Raw genomic sequence first — 23975 nt, forward strand, 5'->3', positions numbered from 1 at the left:
GGACATATCTGGCGATCGAGCAGGCCATGGTGCAGGACCACCTCTGCCAATACACGTTTCTGGGAACCGTCGGTCCAGGAATCGACGCACACGACGACTGAAATGTGGCGGCGCCCCGTCATGTAGGAACCACATGTGTTGTCTTGTAGGGAGCGGGACGTCTTCCAGCAATTCTGTCAATGCTCTGGCGAGAAAATTGTATTAGTGCCTGCCGTTTAACGGCCTACGTAGCAGATACGGCCCAATCAAACAATCCCCAACAATACCGACCCACACATTAACTAAGAATCGCACTTGATGAGCGCTAGTAACTGTGGCATGTGGGTTATCCTCACTCCAAACATGCGAATTGTGCATGTTGAAGACTACATCACCCCCGAACGTTGGTTTATCGGTAAACAACACAGAGGATGGAAATGTAGGATGCATTTCACACTGTTTCAGGTACCATTGTGAAAATTGAGCTCTGGGTGGGTAATCATCTGGTTCCAGGTTGTGGACACGCTGTAAGTGAAATGGACGTTACAATTGCTGTCGAAGGACTGTTCTTACATTCTTCTGATTCGTCCCCATGTTTAGTGCAATTGCACGAGTGCTGACTGAAGGATCCCGCTCCATATGCTGCAAGACAGCTTCCTCAAATTGCAGCGCTGTTACCGTGCGACGGCGTCCCTGACTAGGTAATCTGCTAAATGACGCGGTCTCACGCAGATGTTGGTACACAGCAGCAAAGGTCGTATGATGCGAGATACGGCGATTAGGATATTGTTGTTGATAAACCCGCTGTGCAGCTCGTCCGTTGTGGTGCGCTACGTAGTACGCACCAACCATATCAGTGTACTCACTCCAAGTGTATCGCTCCACTAGTAAACAGAGACAATGCACTGCTGCACTGGTGGACACCAGTTGCCTACAACTGAAGCGCGTAATACGCCCTCTAACAACGGACGATCGTAATACGGCGTCTAACCACTGAAGAGCGTAATACGGCCTCCACTGGTTTAAATAATCCCCATAGGAAAAAATATTTGTTTTGATGTCCCCTACAACCTCCCAGAGTTTATCAGTTTAAATACTTTTTACCCTGTATAGTGCCAACCCGCACACGGCGAGTTACTTCTACTTGCATAGGGGGTAGCAGTGGAGCAACGCGTTCTTCACTTGCTCAAACTGTCAAGTTCCGTCTCTCGAAAAATCATCCATTCTTTTCTGAAATTGTGATCTGTTTTTCCGAACATGTACATTACACCTAACAATATCAGTCCCATTCGAATAATACCTTCGTAGTGTTTCGCATATTTTTAAATTTTATTTTAGTTATTTATTTATTTTTAGAGTGTACGTTATTTTTTCCAATGATTATACAGGTTGTTGGGTGCAGTAGTTGAGATGAAATGATTAACACAAGATAGGGAAAGATGAAGCGAAGCATGAAAACATTAATTAGGACTTAAAGAAAATCATCCAGAGGTATCACCTTCAGAATGAGCACTGTGTTGAAAGGTAATGGAGTTCCATCGACGCAACAAATCGGCATCTGTACAAGGTTTGAAATTTTCATTTTAGACGCGGTACTTACCCCCAGGTCGAGGTACGTCAGGTAGAAGGGGTAGGGCACGACTATGCAGACGGCGAGCAGCCACGAGCCCATGGCGCAGATGCAGAGCGGCACCCGCGGCTTGTACGGGTACAGCACCAGGCGGTAGCGGTCCGTCGCCAGCAGCACGAACGTCAGCATCGTCACGTGCAGAGGGATGTCCTGCAACACGCGGGGCCGTCAGTGTGTACACACACACACACACACACACACACACACACACATACACATACACACATACACACACATACACATACACACACACACAAACATACACAGAGTGGGCGTTATCATCTCGTCACCGGAAACATCAAAGGCATGACAGGTGCAGGACGGCAGTCCGCGACATGCGAACAGGTACTGACACGCTGTACTCGTATTCTGGAAGAGATGGTTCAAAATACAGGTATTCCAAAGTGAATAAACGGGATTGAAAGCCGTGCAAATGTTGTTGTGGTCTTCAGTCCTGAGACTCGTTTGATGCAGCTCTCCATGCTACTCTATCCTGTGCAAGATTCTTCATCTCCCAGTACCTACTGCAACTTACATCCTATTGAATCTGCTTAGTGTATTCATCTCTTGGTCTCCCTCTACGATTTTTACCCTCCACGCTGCCCTCCAATACTAAATTGGTGATCCCTTGATGCCTCAGAACATGTCATACTAACCGATCCCTTCTTCTAGTCAAGTTGTGCCACAAACTTCTCTTCTCCCCAATCCTATTCAATACCTCATTACTTATGTGATCTACCCAACTAATCCTCAGCATTCTTCTGTAGCACCCTATTTCTAAAGCTTCTATTCTCTTCTTGTCTAAACTATTTATCGCCCATGTTTCACTTCCATACATGGCTACACTCCATACAAATTCTTTCAGAAACGACTTCCTGACAAATCTATACTCGATGTTAACAAATTTCTTCAGAAACGCTTTCCTTGCCATTGCCAGTCCACATTTTATATCCTCTCTACTTCGACCATCATCAGTTATTTTGTCTCCAAATAGCAAAACACCTTTACTACTTGAAGTGTCTCATTTCCTAATGTAATTCCCTCAGCATCACGTGATTTAATTCGACTACATTCCATTATCCTCACTTTGCTTTTGTTGATGTTCATCTTATATCCTCCTTTCAAGACAGTGTCTATTCCTTTCAACTGCTCTTCCAGGTCCTTTTCTGTCTCTAACATAATTTTGCAGAAACAGACAATGTCTGATGGAATACCGCAATCACTGGTTATACAATGTTACATGTAATCCGTCTCGACCGCAAAAATACTTATTCACATGACCGGTTTCGGTTCCTCTAGGACCATCTTCAGATCTGAAATTTCGTCCACATACAGCAACCTTCACATACTGCGTCACATAATTTTTTTTTTTTTTTGGTGGCGCTGCATGTGAAGAAATTGCAGATCTGAAGATGGTTCTAGATGATCCGAAACCGTCATCGGCAAACCTCAAGGCTTTTATTTCTTCTCCATGGATTTTAATTCCTACTCCAAATTTTTGTTCAAATGTGTGTGATTTTCTAAGGGACCAAACTGCTTAGGTCATCGGTCCCTAGACTTGCACACTACTTAAACTAACTTAAACTAACTTACGCTAAGAACAACACACACACCGATGCCCGAAGGAGGACTCGAACCTCCGGCGAGGGGGACCGCGCAGTCAGTGACTTGGCGCCTCTAACCGCGCGGCTCCAAATTTTTCTTTTGTTTTCCTTACTGCTTGCTCAATATACAGAGTGAATAACATTGGGGATAGGCTACAACCCTGTCTCACTCCCTTCCCAACCACTGCTCACTTTCATGCCCATCAACTCTTATAACAGCCATCTGGTTTCTGTACAAATTGAACATAGCGTTTCGCTCCATGTATTGGACACCTCCCACTTTCAGAATCTGAGAGTATTCCAGTCAACATTGTCAAAAGCTTTCTCTAAGACTACAAATGCTAGAAAAGTAGGTTTACCTTTCCTTAGTCTAAGAAAAGTCGTAGGGCAGTATTGCCTCGTGTGTTCCAATATTTCTACGGAAACCAAATTGATCTTCCCGAGGATGGCTTCTATCAGTACTGCCATTCGTCTGTAAAGAATTCTTGTCACTATTTTGCAGCCGTGACTTATTAAACTGATAGTTCAGTAATTTTCACACCTGTACACTCCGGCTTTCTTTGGGATTGTAATTTTTACATTTTTCTTGAAGTCTGAGGTTATTTCGCCTGTCTCATACATCTTGCTCGCCATATGGCAGAGTCTTATCATGGTTAGCTCTCCCAAGGCTATCAGTAGATCAAATGGAACGTTGACTTCTCCCAGGGCCTTGTTTCGACTTCGGTGTTTCAGTGCTCTGTCAAATTCTCTGTCAAATTCTTCACGCAGTATCATGTCTCCCATTTAATCTTTATCTACATCCTCCTCCATTTTCATAATACTTCCTTCAGGTACATACCCCTTGTATAGACCATTTATATACTCCTACCACCTTTCTGCTTTCCCTTCTTTGCTTAGAATTGATTTTCCATCTGAGATCTTGATATTCATACAAGGGGTTCTTTTTTATTTTTCTGTAGGCAGTGTCTATCTTACCCCTAGTGAGATATGCCTCTAAATTCTTACATTTGTCCACTACCCACCCTGCTTAGCCGTTTTGCACTTCATTTCGATCTTATTTTTGAGACATTTGTATTGATTTTTACCTACTTTATTTACTGCATTTTTATATTTTCTCCTTTCATCAATTAAATTCATGCTATCCCTTGTCTTCTTACGTACTTGATCCTCTGCTGCCTTCACTAATTCATCTCCCAAAGCTACCCATTCTTCTCCTACTGTATTTCTTTATCCCATTCTCCTGAATCGTTCACTAATGCTCTTTCTGAAACTCTCTACAACCGCTGGTTCTTTCAGTTTATCCAGGTCTCATCTCCTTAAATTACCACATTTTTGCAGTTTCTTCAGTTTTGATTTACAGTTCACAATCAATAGATCTACCCCTGTAAATGTCTTGCAGTTTGAAACCTGGTTCCTAAACCTCTGTCTTACCATTATATAAACTATCTAAAATCTTCCATTCTTGTCCAGGCCTCTTCCACTTATAGACCCTTCTTTCATGATTCTTAAACCAAGCGTTAGCTGTGATTAAGTTATGCTCTGTGTAAAATTCTACCAGATGGGTTCCTCTGTCTTTCCTTATACCCATTCCATATTAACCTACTACTTTTCCTTTGCTTCCTTTTCCTACTATTGAATTCCAGTCCCCCATGACTATTAAATTTTCGTCTCCCTTCACTATCTGAATAATTTCTTCAATCTCATCATACATTTCTTCAATCTCTTCGTCATCTGCGGAACTAGTTGGCATATAATCTCTGTACTAGTGTGGTAGACGTAGACTTCATGTCTATCTTGGTTACCAGAAGTCTGGTTCCTATTGCCACCGAACGTCACTAATTCCACCTATATCTAACTTTAAACTATCCATTTCCTTTTTTAAATTTTCTAACCTTCTGCCCGATTAAGGAATCTCACATTCCACTCTCCGATCCGTAACTTTTGAACAGAATAGAACGGTCTTACTGGAAAAAGGCCTAAAGTACAACGTCATGCCCAACTTGGCAGACAAAAATTTATTACAAAACATGCTTGCCGACCTAAAATTTGGACTTGATTGTATAAACATGGATAATTCATGTCAAACTAGAATTGTTTTTGATGTAGGTAACATTTTCAGCAAAAACACAGCCTGTTTTCAAAATCATTAATTAAAACTTCCGGGCTGAATTCCGTGGTCCATATATAAAACTGCTTCTACTTCCTGACGTTTCGTTGCCTACTGCGAGCAACATCTTCTGAGGTGAGTCGGCGACTGGCTGCTAGGCGCTGGAGGTCCCGCTTATATAGGGTGTTACAAAAAGGTACGGCCAAACTTTCAGGAAACATTCCTCACACAAAAAGAAAGAAAATATGTTATGTGGTCATGTGTCCGGAAACGCTTACTTTCCATGTTAGAGCTCATTTTATTACTTCTCTTCAAATCACATTAATCATGGAATGGAAACACACAGCAACAGAACGTACCAGCATGACTTCAAACACTTTGTTACAGGAAATGTTCAAAATGTCCTCCGTTAGTGAGGATACATGCATCCACCCTCCGTCGCATGGAATCCCTGATGCGCTGAAGCAGCCCTGGAGAATGGTGTATTGTATCACAGCCGTCCACAATACGAGCACGAAGAGCCTCTACATTTGGTACCGGGATTGCGCAGACAACAGCTTTCAAATGCCCCCATAAATGAAAGTCAAGGGGGGATGAGGTCAGGAGAGCGTGGAGGCCATGGAATTGGTCCGCCTCTACCAATCCATCGGTCACCGAATCTGTTGTTGAGAAGCGTACGAACACTTCAACTGAAATGTGCAGGAGCTCCATCGTGCATGAGCCACATGTTGTGTCGTACTTGTAAAGGCACATGTTCTAGCAGCACAGGTAGAGTATCCCATATGAAATCATGATAACGTGCTCCATTGAGCTAGGTGGAAGAACAAACTAAAATGAGCTCTAACATGAAAATTAAGCGTTTCCGGACACATGTCCACATAACATCTTTTCTTTATTTGTGTGTGAGGAATGCTTCCTGAAAGTTTGGCCGTACCTTTTTGTAACACCCTGTATAGAGCGCTTAGATGGCGCCACCACTCATCACGTGCTTTCGACTTTAAAACTATCTCTGGCTAGTGCCTTCTTTCTCGATTATAGGTAATCGATAGTCACTTCGTTAGTACTGGGGAAGGAAGGAGAAGCAGTTTTACATATGGACCACGGCAAATCAGCCCGGAAGTTTTAATTAATGAAGACGCCGGCCGTGAAAGCTTGCATGTTATGTTTTCAAAATGTTACGCATAGCGATAGGAAGTTGGTTCAGTTTACTAATAACAAACTTAATAGAAGCTGATGCTTTAATAACTAAGTCTCACAAAGTTTGTTCTTTAGTTACTGTCTACAATTCTAAATACATTTCTCAAAACTTAGATTTTTAACGAAAATAATATTTCGGTACTGCGTGAGTATCCGACTCAGCTATCAACGAAGCAAAAGTTTTAACCAAACCTTTTCATAAGAAAATGATTATCAACAAAAAACTTCAGGCCCCAAAACTTGGTTCTCAATTCAAAAGTCACAAGTCTAACCATCCGATACGCCCAATTTCCAATAGTGTGAATAGCGCGTACATTGATTTAGCCAAATTTCTGTATGAAACTCTGAGAAAATCATTCGTCTTCGAGAACAATTATTCCATCCTCAGTATTCACGCCTTAGTCCATAAAATAAAAGATTTAGATGCAGCCCAGATACCAAGTTCTTTGCACTAGACATCAAAAACCTTTATACAAAGGTTCCCGTATCCCATACAAGAAACGCTTAGGAACGTAGAGGAAATAAATTATGTCATTTTTAAAAAGAATTTTCAGATGAGCAAATCACGGACTATATGAATCTAACCACAGTCGTAACGGAATACAACTATTCTGAATGTAATATATAATTGTTCCAGGAATCCGACGGTCTCGCTGTGGGAAATCCGTTAGCTGGTATCCTTGCTGACATTTTCATTACCTCTCTACAAGAAAAGTTTTTCAACTGTTTCTCAGATACAGCGATAGGCATTCTCTCATATTTCAGATATGTTGATGATATTTTAGTCACCTACAAAGACCTGTTGATGGCATTGACCGTTTTTTCAATCTCTTCAGTGAACTTGAGGAGAAAATGTCCTTGACCAGTGAACTCGAAAGTGAGACCCGTCGGTTGAACTTTCTTGACTTGACGCTTACAGCAGAAGAAAAGAAAATATCATGTTTTTCGTAAAAAAGCATACACCGATCAGATCGTACCTGCGTCTTCCATGCACTCACAATCTCATACAGAAGCTTTGTTTCACTCTGCTATTCATAGAGTTACTTCTATTCCACTCTCGAAAGAAAAATTCGAGGAAGAAATTAATTTAATCAAAACGATAGCAGTTAATAGCGAATACGAACCTGCCATCATGGATGACATCCTCAAAAAGAAAACTGTTGAAAGAGTTACTACGCTCGGCATCTCTATCATTGAATCCAGTCTAAAGAATTTTTTTATATTCCTTTCTCTGGGACCATCTCCTATCAAATTCAATGCCTCCTTCGTAATAAATACAGGTGTAAAGTCGCCTTTTCAAACAATAACAGTTTGAAAAAGAATTTATTCATAATTTAAAATTGACCAGTTCTCATTTGGGAAACTCTGGTGTCTATAAGATTTTTTGCGACTTGGTACTTGCCTTTACAGTCAGATACAAAGAACATCTTTTAAGAAAAAATGGCAATAGCACCCGAAATTCGTCTTCCTTCCGATTACAGGTTACGCGCCTAAAGTTGTTCACGATATCAACATTTTGCGCATTGAGAAGAAAGGGCGTAGATTAAATGTTCTCGTATTTTTTAGACATCTTTCTCGAAGTGATGACCTCATTCTTAATGAGCAGCTGCAATTACGTAATAAAAGCTTCTTCAACGGTGTAACGACGTTACTTGATATTTTGTTTCGTGTTCCCTCGTGTAGTTTTCACCTAAGTCGGCTCATAATTTTTTGTTTATTACATGATTTATACTGGCTGCATTTCATGTTATCCCGGTTTTCTACTCGCTGAGTTATTCAGCACTCTTTGTAATTCTATAATGGCGTTTTCAGCCTTTAAACTGTACTTCTAAGCTCTTATGTAGACAAAATGTTACCATATCTGCTGCTGTCAGATAAAAGATTGCCTTTGACTTCATGTGCTAAATAATGTTGATCATAATATTTATGTGCCTATAGTTTGAATTTTATGTAGACTATTTGCGGCTTCTAGATGGCACTCTTGTTGTATTGTTCACCTGCCCGTAATTGCTAATGCGGGCGCCTTAGTCAGATGCTACCTGTAGCTCAACATGCGTGAGCAGCCCATAGTGGCTCATCTTCCGTGTATTGTATTTCAAAAATTTTGGGATTAAAGCTTTAACGCTTGATATTTATTTTACACGTGACATATAAGTACTGTTTCTTTCTTGTTCTGTTAGTCACTGTTTACAATTAAAAAAATTTTTTTTCCTATAATTTTGTACTCATGTTATAGGTCAGTTTTATTTTTTTACTTCTGATGAAGGCACTCATAGTAGTGTCGAAACTTAGGTCAAAAGACTCCTTTTTTGCGACCGAGGGCTGTTATTGATTTAATTTTAGCTCTGGAAGACCTAAAATCAGATAAGGCAATAGGAACAGATAACATTCCCCTAGAATTTTTAAAATCATTAATGGAAGTGGCAATGAAACGGCAATTCACGTTAGAGCGTAGAAAGCATGAATCTGGCGATATACCATCCGACTTGCGGAAAAATATTACACACAATTCCGAAGACATCAAGAGCCGACAAGTGCGAGAATTATCGCACAATCAGTTTAACACCTCATGTATCGAAGTTGTTGAGAAGAATAATATGCAGAAGAATGGAAATGAAAACTGAAGATTTGTTAGATGAAGACCAGTTTGGGTTTAGGAAACGTAAAGCCACCAGAGAGGCAGTTCTGACGTTGCGATTGATAATGGAAGCTAGACTAAAGAAAAATCAAGACATGTTCATAGTATTTGTCGACTTGGAAAACCTGTTCGATAATTTTAAATGATGTAAGATGTTCGAAATTCTGAGAAAAAGCAGTAGGGAGAGACGGGTAATATCCGTTATGTACAAGAACCAAGAGAGAATAATAAGACTGGAGGATTTAGTACGGAGTGCTCAGATTAAAAGTAGTGTAAGACGGGGTTGTAACCTGTCACCCCTACAGTTTAAAAATCGGAGGAGCAATGACTGAAATGACAGGAAGGTTGGGAGTGAAATTACAGTTCGGGCTGAAAAGATATCAAAGATATGATTCGCTGATGACATTGCTATCCTCAATGAAAGCGAAGAGGAATTATATGTTCTGTTGAATCGAATGAGCAATCTAATGAATAGAAAATCTGGACTGATGCTAAATGATGAAATCTGAAAGTAAAATGTGAAAGTAATGAGAAGTAGCAGACATGAGAGCAATGACAAACTAAACATCAGCATTGGTAATCACGACGTAGATGAAGTTAAGGAATTTTGCTAACAAGGGATCAAAGTAACCCATGACGGACGGTGGAAGCAGGACATAAAAAGCAGACAAGCACTGGCAAAAAGGGTGTTCCTGGCCAAGACAGGTATCAACCATAGACCTTAATTTGAGGACGATATTTCTGTGAATGTAAATTCGGAGCACAGCATTGTATGGTACTGACACATGGTTTGTGAGAAAGCCGGGACCATTTGATACGTGGTGCTAAAGAAGAATGTTGAAAATTAAGTAGGCTGATAAGGTAAAGAATGAGGAGGTTTTCCGCAGAATCGGTAAGAAAGGAATACATGGAAACACTGATAAGGAGAAGGGACAGGTTAATAGGACATATAGGACATCTGTCAAGCCATCTGCGGATAATTTCTGTGGTACTAGAGGGAGCTGTAGAGGGTAAAAACTGTAGACAGAGATTGGAATATATCCAACAAATAACTGAGGACGAAGGTTGGAAGTGCTCCTCTGGGATGAAGAGGTTTCAAAGCAGATGCATTCAATTCATGGCGGGCCGCATCAAAGAAGTCAGAAGACTGGTGACTCAAAAAAAAAAAGTATTGTTCGTGCCAGATAGAATGTTTCGTACTTCACTTTCTGATTAAATTTTTACGTTCTTCTGCACAAGTATATATCAGGTGTTTGCAGTTTCTTTTCCTCCAATTTGACTACAGCACAGGATGGTAGGACATCAGTTAAGACATCAGGACTGACTTCCATGGTACTAGATGAAGCTGTAGAGGGTAAAAATTGTGAACCGAGACGAAGATTGGAATACATCCAAATATAATTGACGTCGTTCGTTGCATGTGATACTCTCTTATGGCTCAAATGGCTGTGAGCACTATGGGACTTAACTTCTGAGGTCGTCAGTCCTACTAACGTAAAGACATCACACACATCCATGTCCGAGGCAGGATTCGAACCTGCGACCGACACTCTGATGAAGAGGTTAGCATAAGAGAGGAATTCGTGGCCGTCCACATAATACCGGTCTTCAACTTACAATTATAATATTTAAAGAAAAACTACGTAACCAAGATCCCAATATTTATTTTGAACTGATGACCGGTTTGAAAAGCACTTTGCTGTCATCTTCAGATCTCATCCTTTTCCGAAGTTGACAGGAAAGTACTTTTGAAAACGGTCATTAGTTGAAAATAAATATTTAAATGCGATCTCTTCAAATATAACAATCTACAGACCGCCCCCTGGTCAGAATGTCTTTAATATACTAGAGTTGCAAATAATACATCAGACGAAAGAGAAACTCATTCACTTTATCTTACAAGTGTTCAAAGCGAGCACCAATCATTACACATCGAGTCGATAGGAGAGTTCTTCCTAAATCTTTGCAGTGTGTCTGGAGTAAACGTTGCAACAACGACGTTTCTAAGGTCGAGTACGTCAGCTGCTAGCCGAGGCACAAACACATGATCCTTTATGAACTCCCAAAGGTAAAACTGCTTGGCACCGGATCGTGTGTGAGCGTAGAGGTGAGGCAAAACTACCTCTCTCTTCCGGGTTCTCGCGGCCAATCTAGCGGTTGGATACAACGGAGTTTAACCATACGTGTACAGAATTAAGCCGGTAAGGCAGCGCACCATCTTGCTAGCGTCCGGTGGTTCATCTTCATCCAATTGAGGAAGCTCTTGGGCATCGAGATAAGAAACACCAGGTATCGTTGCTTTATCGGAAAAGAAAGACCATTTAGCTTTCCATCGGGATATGCCACAAAAAAATACCAATTTAGGGGAGCCTCGTTCCCACTGTACCATCACGCGTGGATGCACACATCACGAGCGTTCGCATTCCCAATATGGTAAAATGTCGATTCATCACTGAAGACGACACAACTCAGAAAATCTTCACTATCAGGCAGCAATATGTCGTTTGCAAATTTTGCACGTAAGCAGTAGACTATAGGGTTTTGAGCTTGTAACAACCGTAAACGATAAGGACATAGTTGCAAGCGCCTCCTTAAAAGTGTCCACACAGACATCACTGGAATAACTAATTCACGCCGGCCGCGGTGGTCTAGCGATTCTAGGCGCTCAGTCCGGAGTCGCGCGACTGCTACGGTCGCAGGTTCGAATCCTGCCTCGGGCATGGATGTGTGTGATGTCCTTAGGTTAGTTAGGTTTAAGTAGTTCTAAGTTCTAGGGGACTGATGACCATAGATGTTAAGTCCCATAGTGCTCAGAGCCATTTGAACCATTTGAACTAATTCCCGACTAGCCTTTCGAACTGATTTCTTGGGGCCAAATACTCGATTTTTTCAGTCAGTCTTCGTCGTTCCATACTCTTCCCTTTGATAGGTATACAAATATAAGTGAGTTGCTCCTTCCTTAGGGGTATTACTTATAACTCTAAGCTGAATGTAATAAATCCTAGCAACTCCCTAAAACCCATATATTCATTTGGAACACCCTATATTTCAATGGTACAAATTCATGAAATGTTAAAGTTATGTGCCGGACTGGCACTCGAATCAGAAACTTTGCCTTTTGCGTGCAATCCACGTTCGTTTCAAGACATGTGAAACTGCCAGTACATCTCACCTACTTTTCAGAAGTCTCAGAAGTTTCTTCGACACATATTGCAGGAGAAACACTCCTGCAAGAAAGGACATCGTAAGTAGTACAGCCACGGCCAAAGGGTGGTTTACAGAATGAATCGTTCACTCTGCAATGAATTCTGTATTGTTTCTAAATTTTCAGTCAGTGTAAAACTGTGTTGCGGCTCGGAACTCGAAACCAGAACCTTATTCTCATGACTATTAGTCGAGCAAAGTACGTAAGAAAGCTCCTGTTGGGTTTGGAAAACAATGGAGAAGTACAAACAAAAGTAAAGCTGTGAGGGTACGTCACGAGTCATACCTGAATACCTCAATCGGTAAAGTATTTCCCTCAGAACTCGAGGTTCTGTGTTGCAGTCACCCCCCCCCCCCCCTCCTTAACCTACTAGAAATTTTCATAACAGGGCATTATATCACTACAGTAAAAGATTCGTTCTAGATTTTACTAATAGCTGATTCAAAAAAGTAATAATAGATATCTTAAGTCCTTCTTCTCCATTTGAACGAGAACTTTTTATCCTATGATACAATAATCCATATCAGGAAGTGTACCGTTTGGATATCCAAATAAAAATATTGGTTGAGGAGCAAATCACTTTCGAATCTCCCGCTTCACACTACACAGAAACTGAGAACGGGCCAACGTCATCAGTTATGGATGTAATTGCGACATGAGGTACCACATCAGTGGCTGCAAAAAGCTGGTACAGTTTGAGACTCGGTGCAAGGAAACCCTTAACAGCTGGAAGTGTTGTTGCTGTCTTCCAGCTGCGAGGCGCAAATGGCTGCAGGGTGTCGCAGAGACGTAGACATAATCGCGTTACGTGATTTGTAGAGGTAATTACGCGAAGCATCCTCGCGAAGTCCTCTGAGAATATCGGGGACCAGGGAGTTATTTCCCCAACTGTAGTGTAGGTGGGTTAACTGTGGTGCTCGACGGACGCGTCGCACTCTCGACTTTGAAGACTACGTCCTTCGTCACATGGAAGAGAACCCGACGAAGAATACGCGAAACATCGCTCTTACCCTGTGATCCTGCAGATAACACAGGTGAAATCTCATTGCTTCCGCTGTGTGCACATCATGAAGCAGCAGATTTCAAAGTGATTCGAACTTCAAACTTATTTTACATCCAAACGGTGTATTTCCGAATACTGATTCCTCATCAAACTTTATCTGCAAACTCGCCTCTATAACTTTTAGGAACAGGCAAAAGGAGTTTTGGCACATCCTGTATTCTATATTCACAACTAATATTCAAAGTGGTCATAGACGTGGCGCCACGAAACGCGTGTTGGACTTCTTGCAATCAAAGGAAATCAATGAAAGTCGCCTCAGTAACCTGTGATCTGATATATGTAATTTTATTGCTTTTCGAGTCCAGATATATAACGAAACAAGTGTTTCAGTGATTGAGATTCACCGAACCTTAGCAGAGAACTCTAATCCTAGTCTGACTGGCAGGATTTTTTCAGCCAGGGACTACAATAATATCATGGTCCAGCTTTAATGATCCGCTCTTGAAATCGGATTTGTCAGCAGTTTGGTGCGATGTCGAAACTAAGACCATTCACAACTATGGTCTCCATCCTGACATTCAGTTGTGCATCAGACAGTACATACTGTCCGTCTGGATACTTGCGTCACTGCAACACGCCAATTTCTTGACTCAAGGTATGTGTACAATTTTGCATGGGCGAGCGAGCAGTGTGCCTGTTCTCTTGGGTACTAGTCACATGGGCCACTTTCATCCTGCATGATGTTGAATATAGCCTTTCTGAATCCAGTGATACCTTATTCACATAGCAATCTTGGGACACAGACCAATGTGTCGAACTCAGTGCACGATCTTTCCTCATATACAGAAATCAGACAGTGTTACTCTTACCTTCTTTTCTCAACATTTGGATTTCGAAGCATTCAGTGCGCTTCATGTTAATCTGTCGTTCATTGCGTGCCACATTCATGGTGCTACAGTTATACTGGGCAGTAGTGTAGTCTTTCCGATAACCAACGTCCAGCCACTTAACATCTTCCTCTCCTATCAGATAAATATGGTACATCGTTAATGGCCCTTGAATTATGTATTTACAAAAAAATGTAACCCACTACAGCAAAATTGGAGTACAGAAATTGTACAATAAGCAATAAAATTCTCAGGTAACAAATTTTGAAAGGAAATGTAAGTGTTCCACGATGTTTCGGGATTGCAGCTGGATGACGTCGACTTCTTGCCACGATGTTTCAGCTGACAATCATTCCGCCATCTTCAGGTGAGTGTTTAGCACTGGAGATGGCTAGTTTCTTATTTTTTTCTTTATTGTATTTCCAATTCCCCATACGGGGCGGGCTGGCAGCAGCACAGGCGCTGCTCTTCAAACGAAGAGACATTACAAATAGACAGGAAGGCATTTAAAACAATATAAAGAAGAAAACATGGTGGAACATAGAAACAAAAAAGAGGCATAACATAAGAGAAGAAAGTACACAAAAAGCGGCAGCTGTAGAACAGAGGTAAAAATCTAAAAAAGTATTGCACACACCACACACACACTGTAAGGATTAAAAGACACCAGGCGAAGTACGGCCAGAGCATAAAAAGTGGCAGAACGATTTAAACAGCCACATGACAGACGGCGGCTTAGCACAGAACAATCATGGAGCATATACAGGTCGAGCACACAATTAAAACCACATCACTGATGACACTGTAGAACGGTACCGGATGCAACACCAATGCAGCAAACTTGATGATGAAGAGAAAACTGTGAGGATCTGCCAGGAGGTCGAGGGGGAACGAGGGAGAAGGGAAAGGAGGCGAGAAGGAGAGGAGAGAAAGTGGGAGGTTGAAAGGCGAGATATCGTGGCAAGAAGTCGACGTCATCCAGCTGCAATTCCGAAACTTAATGGATCACATTATACGCCAGAAGAATTTCAAGAAATTTTAGTAACATTTCAGACTACATCTGCTAAGCTTGAATAATAAATCGTTCTAATGTATTAATCAGAAATCAGTGAAGAACAAAAATGAGATAATTTTAGTAATTACTGGTACGATAACTTGGCTGGAGATGGAAACATGTACGAATGGAGCGACGTATTCTGAGTGCGGTCATGTTGCCTGTGGCAACAACAACATGTTCCATTCTCAGTATGACGCCACAGCTCCACTAAATTCGCTGGAAGATCTCCCCACAAAGGACAACGACGCGTCCGCTTGCATAGCCTCAGGCGATCTATATTTGGCTCACTGCAACAAAGGCGTGTGTTCGCAGACTAATGCGCGGCCGCAGTCTCAACGGCTCGAATTTTCCACGCAAACACATAAAGAAGTGGTACGACGAGAGTCCTAAATCGTTATAAAATTTTTTGAACTGCCATTTTTATACAAAAATATGCACTTTAGTTTTTATTGGCATATACTTAAGTTGTATGGTGAGATCGGTAGTAAAAATGCGCATGAAAAATCGGCGTCATTCGAAAATTTACCGTAGGTTCACATTTGATGTGGGCATCAATCCGTGCGAATTAGAATATGTATTCTGTACAGTCGCTGAAGATATCAATGACTGTGGATGTGAAGAAAGCCTAGCCGGCCGCTGTAACCGAGCGGTTCTAGGCGCTTCATTCCGGAACCGCGCTGCTGCTACGGTCGCAGGTTCAAATCCTGCCTTGGCCATGGATGTGTGTGATGTCCCTTGGTTAAGTAGTTTTAAGTCTAGGGGACTGATGACCTCAGCTGTTAAGTCCCATAGTGGTTAGAGCCATTTGAACCATTTTAAGAAAGCCATATATATTTTCGCGAGGCACGCTTACTCGCACAACACTGAGACCTGTCACCAACACAATAATTCCTTAGAATACAAACATTGCAGACTAGAGCAAATGGAGTTGTTGGAAAAGCTTCAGCGATCAGATGAAAAGTTCTAAAGTACTGCATGTCAGTACGGAGCTTAGGAACACCCGAGAACCAGTGTTGCCAGTGACAATGTCCACATAGAAATCGTAGTGTGAATCATTCCATTCATCGTTGACCAACTGATCATTGGGGGCTACACTCTCTCTCTCTCTCTCTCTCTCTGGGCACATGATCTTACAATTGTAAGGCAGTCAGTATGTCGCCTGAGACTCTAAAATATTCTAACGCCAGACCCCTAATAATTTTCAAGATAACAGAAAGGTATTCAAGTAACAGTAGCAGAGAGATCAGAAACTAGCCTCCTTTATAAAAGCGCGGATAGTAGGAACTAGTTTGCGCCATCTGAGAAAAACCCCACCACTGATTAATGCATTAAAATTACGTGAAGATGCTTGTAGGTCATGGGAAGGAGGAAGAGATGATGTCTTAGTAAATCTAATGCCAGTGGGGGCGTATGTTGGAGCACCTGTTTGGCAGAAACAGTCTTTACGTAGAGATGGTGTGGCTTTTAAAACAGACAAAAATTAAGAAAACGATGTAACTGCCTAGCTCTGTATGAACGAAACGGAGACATGCTATTCAAGATGCTATTAACTAGCGCAAGTTATTTTACTCCACTATTTAGAGGCCAAGTTCGTCTGTAGCATGGACATATTTAAAAAAAAAAAAAAAATAATTGTGATGTGTTTAACGGCAAAGGCTGAGTTACTCAACCATCTCTTTATATAGCTGAACTAAAAAGCTGCCAATGATGATGGGCGCCATGTCCGATTTAGTTTAGCGAAATAAAGAAATATTGAACTAAGCCAAATCACAATAAATTTCATTATGCTTCCATTTAAGTTAAATGTTTATCCTTACTCTGCACATGCGTCACTTGTGATAGTTTGAGTGAATGCGATTACAAGGGTTCTAAATTGTTATAAAATGCTTTGTAGTAGGTTAAACAAACATGGTGTGACACGTCTCTCTCGTGCTGCCACTGATCTAGTTTCCAACAGTAGCATGAGTAAAGTAACGTTCCCACACTACAGATTTCACGCCTTCTGCGGCCCTCAAAATGCCAACTAAGCTTTTGGAAAGTTATGGCTTCTCCAGTGGACTACTGTACACTTCCGCAGCTCTCGGTTCCCCTCATATGCCTATAATTCGTTAATATGTTTAACGATTTAGGTTTTAGTTGTATTGACAATTTTCAAATTCTAGTTAACTTTCCCGTACAATTTTTCTTTGGAATTCGCGAGAGAATGTTTTGAACATGTATTATGAACATTTGTTTGAGTAGTCAGAGAATCATATCGTGAAGGTAATGTGTTAGATCTTCTGTCAACTAAAATATATAAGTTTTCCAATCATTAAGCGAAGTAGAAGGCATTAGTGGTCATTGGTCGTAAGGGTGACTGTAGATGTTAAAAGGAATTTTAATACATATAGAAAAATATCTTCACTTAGCTATGGCATTCTTTAGATTATCTGAGCGATCAGTAGCAAAGAGCCATCTCTAGGGACCAAAATGTGAAGCACAAAAGTAAAAGTTCAAAACACTGGGCAATATGCGTTTGACATCCATTTGTTGAGCACTATTCTGAAATGCGGCAATGGCCAACATCTTAGAAAGTTGATACGAAAGCTGAGGTAGCAGATTTCTAGATTTAAAAAAAGTTGAAATCTAACTGACAAACAAACTAATCGCAGGAGAGGAATGAACGAAGTTTTTAAAGAATTCGAAAGAATTGTTTAGCGTACTGATTACGCTACGCAAGAATTAAATTTATTAGTCTTTCTTCAAGATGGTAAAGCGATAAAATCATTTACACAAAGCGATTACACTGGCACCGAAACGGAAGTAGAGAGACAGCAGGACGAAGTACTGAATTCCATATTGAAGAAGATGGAATACAGTTCTCCCTTTCAACTATCGCATAAATGTCGAAATGGAAGATTTTTAGTTAAGTGGTCACTAAATAGAAAATCAACTAAAATCATTCAAGGAAAAGCATCTGGATCTGCCTGTACGATTTTGTGGAGGGGTAACAGTGGTGGTATTAGGAATACTCCATCACACATTCTAAGGCTGCTTGTGCTATAGATTGAGAAATGTAGTTGTAGATGTAAACGTAGAAAACATGAATTTCCATGAAAATAAAAAAAAGTACTTTAAAAATAACTTCGGCTGCGCACTAACTAAGTACGGGAAAGGAAGCTTCGTATCCTACTTCTTTACTTTATATTTTTTTAGAACTTTTTAAGCTTTTGTGGCATATTTTGAGTTCTTCCTTTTGTACCTATTCGCATGAAGATTCTAGATCTCTTTCTTTATCGCAACCACCCCTTCCTTTGAAGAAAATGTGTCGAGCTAAGGGCATTAACTTTTCTTCTGGTTGTTGTAGCTAAATCACTCTGAAAGGTTAGAGAATATAAAGAAAAATTTTTTTAAACGTATCATATCAAAGCGCTGCTTCTTAAGAACGTGCGCCAATGAACCAACTGAAACAATGAATGCTCTGTATACGTCTTCCAAGCAGGCGCTTCTTCATCCTTTTATTTTCGCTAAGTCACAGAAAACATACACAAACGCACTCACACATGTTTTGTAATGGACGAGCCAACGGGCCACAGGATACTAATGGTTTTCTTTATGCATAATGTTGCCCTCGATGCTATGTGCAGTGTTCGGAATTAGTGTGTATAAAGTGACAGATGTAACTACCACCGCATTCACAAGGAACTTTATAAATTCCAGGAACAATGGCAGCAAGGGTGTTTCAGTGGGTTGTGTTTCATTGGTGGGTCGATACATGTGCATGGCAAGAAATATGAGGAACATTCATCTGGCTATAGAAGCTGATTATCGATTGGGTAGCTCTGGAAGTGAATCATTATAGGGTGGTGAAATGTTATGAAAGTAAAACGTGGCGCACCAGTAATCTGAAGAGCAACTAAATACATTTCTTTCGAGGAGTGTTAAAAATGAAATGGACAGGTATTATACGAAAAATCACGGTGACAAACTGATTCTTGCAGTTTACAGAGATATTCCCCACAGAATCAGGTGAGCAGCTATAGAAAGGAACGTCGAAAGAACAAACAAAAAGCAGAATAATCAAAACAGATGGAGAGGGAGTGAAGTGGTTATTAGTTGTAGTAGTTAACTGAAGGATGAGGTGGAAGGCGAGACCAAACCTTTTGAAAGTTCAAAGTATTTGATGTTGTGTTAAAATATAATAAAACAAGAATACCTGCTTGTGTACTGCTGTCAGTCAAGAAAGCGCAACGCTAACGTTTGTTGGAAATATTGTTCAACGTTTCCCTCCTCTATGCTTGACAGTAGAGTCAATATTTACGTGCCAGCTCTGCAGCAATAATCCACATTGCCGTCAGGTACTGGAGTTTATCACACAGCGGTGCTGAGTGATCAAAAGTGCACTGCCGTCAGGGCATTTGGATGGCAGCCACAATTTTCCTGGAGCGCCTCCAACATCTCTCGCGTTGTCTGCGATTTTTCCCCGCCTGATACGAGCACGTAAATGAGGTCAGGAGACGAGTGTTATGGTTCTATAGATTATGCTACGCCTATCATTCATGTTGTTAGTGCAGCTGTTGATGAGCAAACATTTTGATTTCCAGGCTGACCACAAGCAAACAGTATTGCGTTGGTATTTGCCAGATTTTTGAGTAACGTTCACAGAATCCAATTCGTATGATAAAAAAAAACTTTGAAAATTCGTTGTAGGACCTTCAGCCAATGAATAATTGTTCTTGAATCGAATCTGCTTGTAAACTAGGGGCTAACAATTTGTACAGCGTCTACCCACTAACGATACACCTGAGGTATGATATTGTGAAGTACCATACTGCTTCCTGTCTTACAGTTACGACTGTTTGTAGAGGGTGGTTTTGATTATTGCTGAACATGGGAGCGTATGTCACGTCTCGAACTGTATTAGATCTATGCCAATAAACATGACACCCAGCTTAAAAAATAATAAAAACAAGGAAGACGTCTTTTAAGTCCACTCTCGTACCAAACGCATAAACAGTGATTAAAGAGAAAGCGTCCATAAACTTACAAACTATAACTGGACTGTACGCACTCCGCAAGTAGAATATACCGGGTGATCACAAAGTCAGTATAAATATGAAAACTTAATAAACGACGGAATAATGTAGATAGAGAGGTAAAAATTGACGCAAATGCTTGGAATGACATGGGGTTTTATTAGAACCAAAAAAATCAAAGTATTGCTAGACACGTGAAAGATCTCTTGCGCGCGTCGTTTGGTGATGATCGTGTGCTCAGCCGCCACTTTCGTCATGCTTGGCCTTCCAGGTCCCCAGACCTCAGTCCGTGCGATTATTGGCTTTGAGGTTACTTGAAGTCGCAAGTGTATCGTGGTCGACCGACATCTCTAGGGATGCTGAAAGACAACATCCGATACCAATGCCTCACCATAACTCCGGATATGCTTTACAGTGCTGTTCACAACATTATTCCTCGACTACAGCTATTTTTGAGGAACGATGGTGGACATATTGAGCATTTCCTGTAAAGAACATCGTCTTTGCTTTGTCTTACTTTGTTATGCTAAGTATTGCTATTCTGATCAGATGAAGCGCCATCTGTCGGACATTTTTTGAACGTTTGTATTTTTCTGGTTATAATAAAACTCCATGTCATTCCAAGCATGTGTGTCAATTTGTACCTCTCTATCTGCATTATTCCGTGATTTGTTCAGTTTTAAAATTTGTGCTGACTTTTTGATCACCCGATATTTCACGTCTGCAGACCAAATCCTAAAGTGTAGAGAACTTTAATTCTGATGTGCTACATGCAAGGGGAGTTCAAACAGTTACCGTTAGATGGCGTTGCTGCAGCGTATATGCAAGCAGCGTTGACTCCTATGCTGGTATATAAGCACCGACATGTAGACAACAGCTTAGTGTGGCTTTTTGTGTTCCGTGGCGCGTTAGGTAAATGCGAAAACGTGACCGGTGTCGAGGTTATTACAAAATGGATCCAAACAGCACAGTCGTGCTGATATTCTTTCCTTGGCTGCCGAAGGACGAACACCAGTAGACATCCATCGGAGAATATGTACGGAACAGCATATCTGTCGAAAACCATTGTTACGAAATGTTGCATGAAGTTCCCTGTTGGTTACGGTTCGACACGAGACACCGGTCGATCTTTGGGGTCAGCCTCATCCATTACGGACAAATGGGAGACATTGTATTCCTGATCGCTCTCCATGCCATTATCACTACCTATGGTCCGTTACAAGAGGCCATGAAGGGTTGGCGATTATAGAGGGACAGGGACGTGCACCAGGCACCTACGGACCTCTTAACGCAACAGGACATGCTGTTTCATCTAACTGGTATCTTCAACCTGTTACGCCGATCAGATGATTGTCTCAGTACTCAAGTCGATTTTTCCTGATTCCCATACCGATTCTGGACTGTAAGACCTTCAAACGGAAACTTTTTTATCACTCGTCATAGATTCCTCACATAAATTTGCCATTAAAAACCAAAATAAAAATGAACCAGAACCACAAAGGAGACGAAGAAGGGACGACACAATGTTTGCGGCCGTTATGACTTCGTATGTATGTAAACACTAGTAGCAACAATACTGAGAGTTTGTAAACCATAATAATTCAACTAAAAGTTAAGAATTTAAATGAGTAAGATCAATATGGCAACGACGTCTTTCTCGACAGAGCTGTTGGATAGAAAGTTTACTGGGAAGTAGTGGCATAATGAAATAAGAAACGCGAATGGCTGTGTCTCTTTACCACTTGCATAAAGAGCGAAAGACATAGGGGTATATATAAGCGAGTTTAGATACACCTGTAACCTTATTTGCTCTGTTTAGGCCTGTGTTACGAGCACGCTGGAAAGCAGCTGCGTGCTTGCTATCGTAGGGCCCTTAACAGACGCGCAGACTAGGGAGCAGAATCATGATGTTATGCAAATCACATCCAAATGGATTTATATTGAGTCTGCACAAGGTGTGCAACGGAATCTTACACTGAAGAGGCAAAGAAACTGTTACACCTGCCTAATATCGTGTAGGATCCCCCATGAGCTCCCAGAAGTGCCGCAAAATGACGTGGAATGGACTCGACTAATGTCTGAATTTGTGCCGGAGGGAATTGGCACAATGAAACCTGAAGGACTGTCCATAAATCCGTAAGAATACGAGGTGGCGGAGATCGCTCCTGAACAACACGTTGCAAGGCATCCTAGATGTGCTCAAAAATGTTCACGGCTGGTTAGTTTGGTGGCCAGCGACAGTGTTTAAACGCAGAAGAGTGCCCCTGGAGTCACTCTGTAGGAATTGTGGACACGTGGAATGTTGCATTGTCCTGCTGGAATTACCTAAGTCCATCGGAATGCACAATGGACACGAATGGATGCAGGTGATCAGACAGGACGCTTACGTACGTGTCACCTGTCAGAGTCGTATCTAGACGTGTCAGGAGCCCTGTATCACTCGAACTGCAAACGCCCGACACCATTATAGAGCCTTAACCAGCTTTAACAGATCCCTGCTGACATTCAGACTCCATGTTCATGAGGATGTCTCCAAACCTGTACACGTCATTCGATACAATTTGAAACGAGGCTCGTCTTACCAGGCAACATGTTTCCCGTCATTAACAGTCCAATATCGGGATTGACTAGGCCAGGCGAAACGTAAAGCTTCGTGTGGTGCAGTCATCAAGGGCACACGAGTGGCCCTTCGTCTTTGAAAGCCCATATCGATAATGTTTCGTTGAATGGTTCGCACGTTGACAGCAATTTGCGGAAGGTTTTCACTTGTCTCGTTGTACGATTCTCTTTAGTCGTCATTGGTTCCACTCCTGCAGGTTCTTTTTCCAGCTGCAGCGATGTCGGAGATTTGATACTCACGGTGCACTCCTCAAATGGTCTTACAGGAAAATGCCTTCATCGCAAACCTCGGAGATGGTGTGTCCTATCGCTGTGCGCCGACTGTATCACCACTTTCAAACTCACTTAAATCTTTATAACCTGGCATTGTAGCAGCAGTAACCGAAACTTTTCTTATACAGGCGTTGCCGACCGCAGCGCCGTATTCTGCGTGTTTACACAACTCTATATTTGGATACGCATGTCTATATCAGTTTCTGTGGCGCTTGAGTGTATAATGGCCCTGACATAAATCCTACTTGGGGTGACTAGCATCTCACGCAATTTATTCATTAAATTAATGACCTGAGTTGCTCCCCAAAATGATTATAGGAACGTGGCAAGTGAGGGTGACTTTTTAAATAGAATAAGGCTCTGTTAAAAATCTACAACTACATTTACTTTCTGTAAATGGAACGCTAAATTGATCAAAAATTTGTATCAAGAATTATGATGTGTATTAACATAAAACAAACATGTAAATGGTCCTCACTAGACAGATGTGTTGGCAAGAACCTAGTACAAACGACACTGTATGGAATGTAGTGTGCTCCTCTACTATGACAAGAGGCAGAAAAGAAGAGAGTTGAAATGCACAATAACGATAAACAAATGGGTAATTGGATGCAGTACCCCGATATCTCCCAAGGAGGCAAAGTGTTTCTAGAGATGCCACAGCTAAGAAATCACAATTCGAATTCTGGACAGCCGGGGAAAATGAGCTCCGCCTAGGAGACCGATCGAAGCGCGAGGAAAAAAAAAATATTCCCTTACAA

The 23975-nt window shown here is 41.3% G+C and overlaps 1 protein-coding gene across 1 annotated transcript in view; it reads right to left on the reverse strand.

The window, feature by feature from the left end:
- The window catches only part of LOC124804472 (prolactin-releasing peptide receptor-like), a 535930-nt gene that overhangs the window by 253160 nt on the left and 258795 nt on the right, over window positions 1-23975 (reverse strand). Inside the window, exon 2 of the mRNA XM_047264759.1 lies at window positions 1580-1759. Within this exon, the coding sequence (XP_047120715.1) occupies window positions 1580-1759 (180 nt within the window). The remainder of the gene's footprint in view (window positions 1-1579; window positions 1760-23975) is intronic.

The sequence above is a fragment of the Schistocerca piceifrons genome, chromosome 1, assembly GCF_021461385.2.
Source record: "Schistocerca piceifrons isolate TAMUIC-IGC-003096 chromosome 1, iqSchPice1.1, whole genome shotgun sequence".
Lineage (NCBI taxonomy): Eukaryota > Metazoa > Arthropoda > Insecta > Orthoptera > Acrididae > Schistocerca > Schistocerca piceifrons.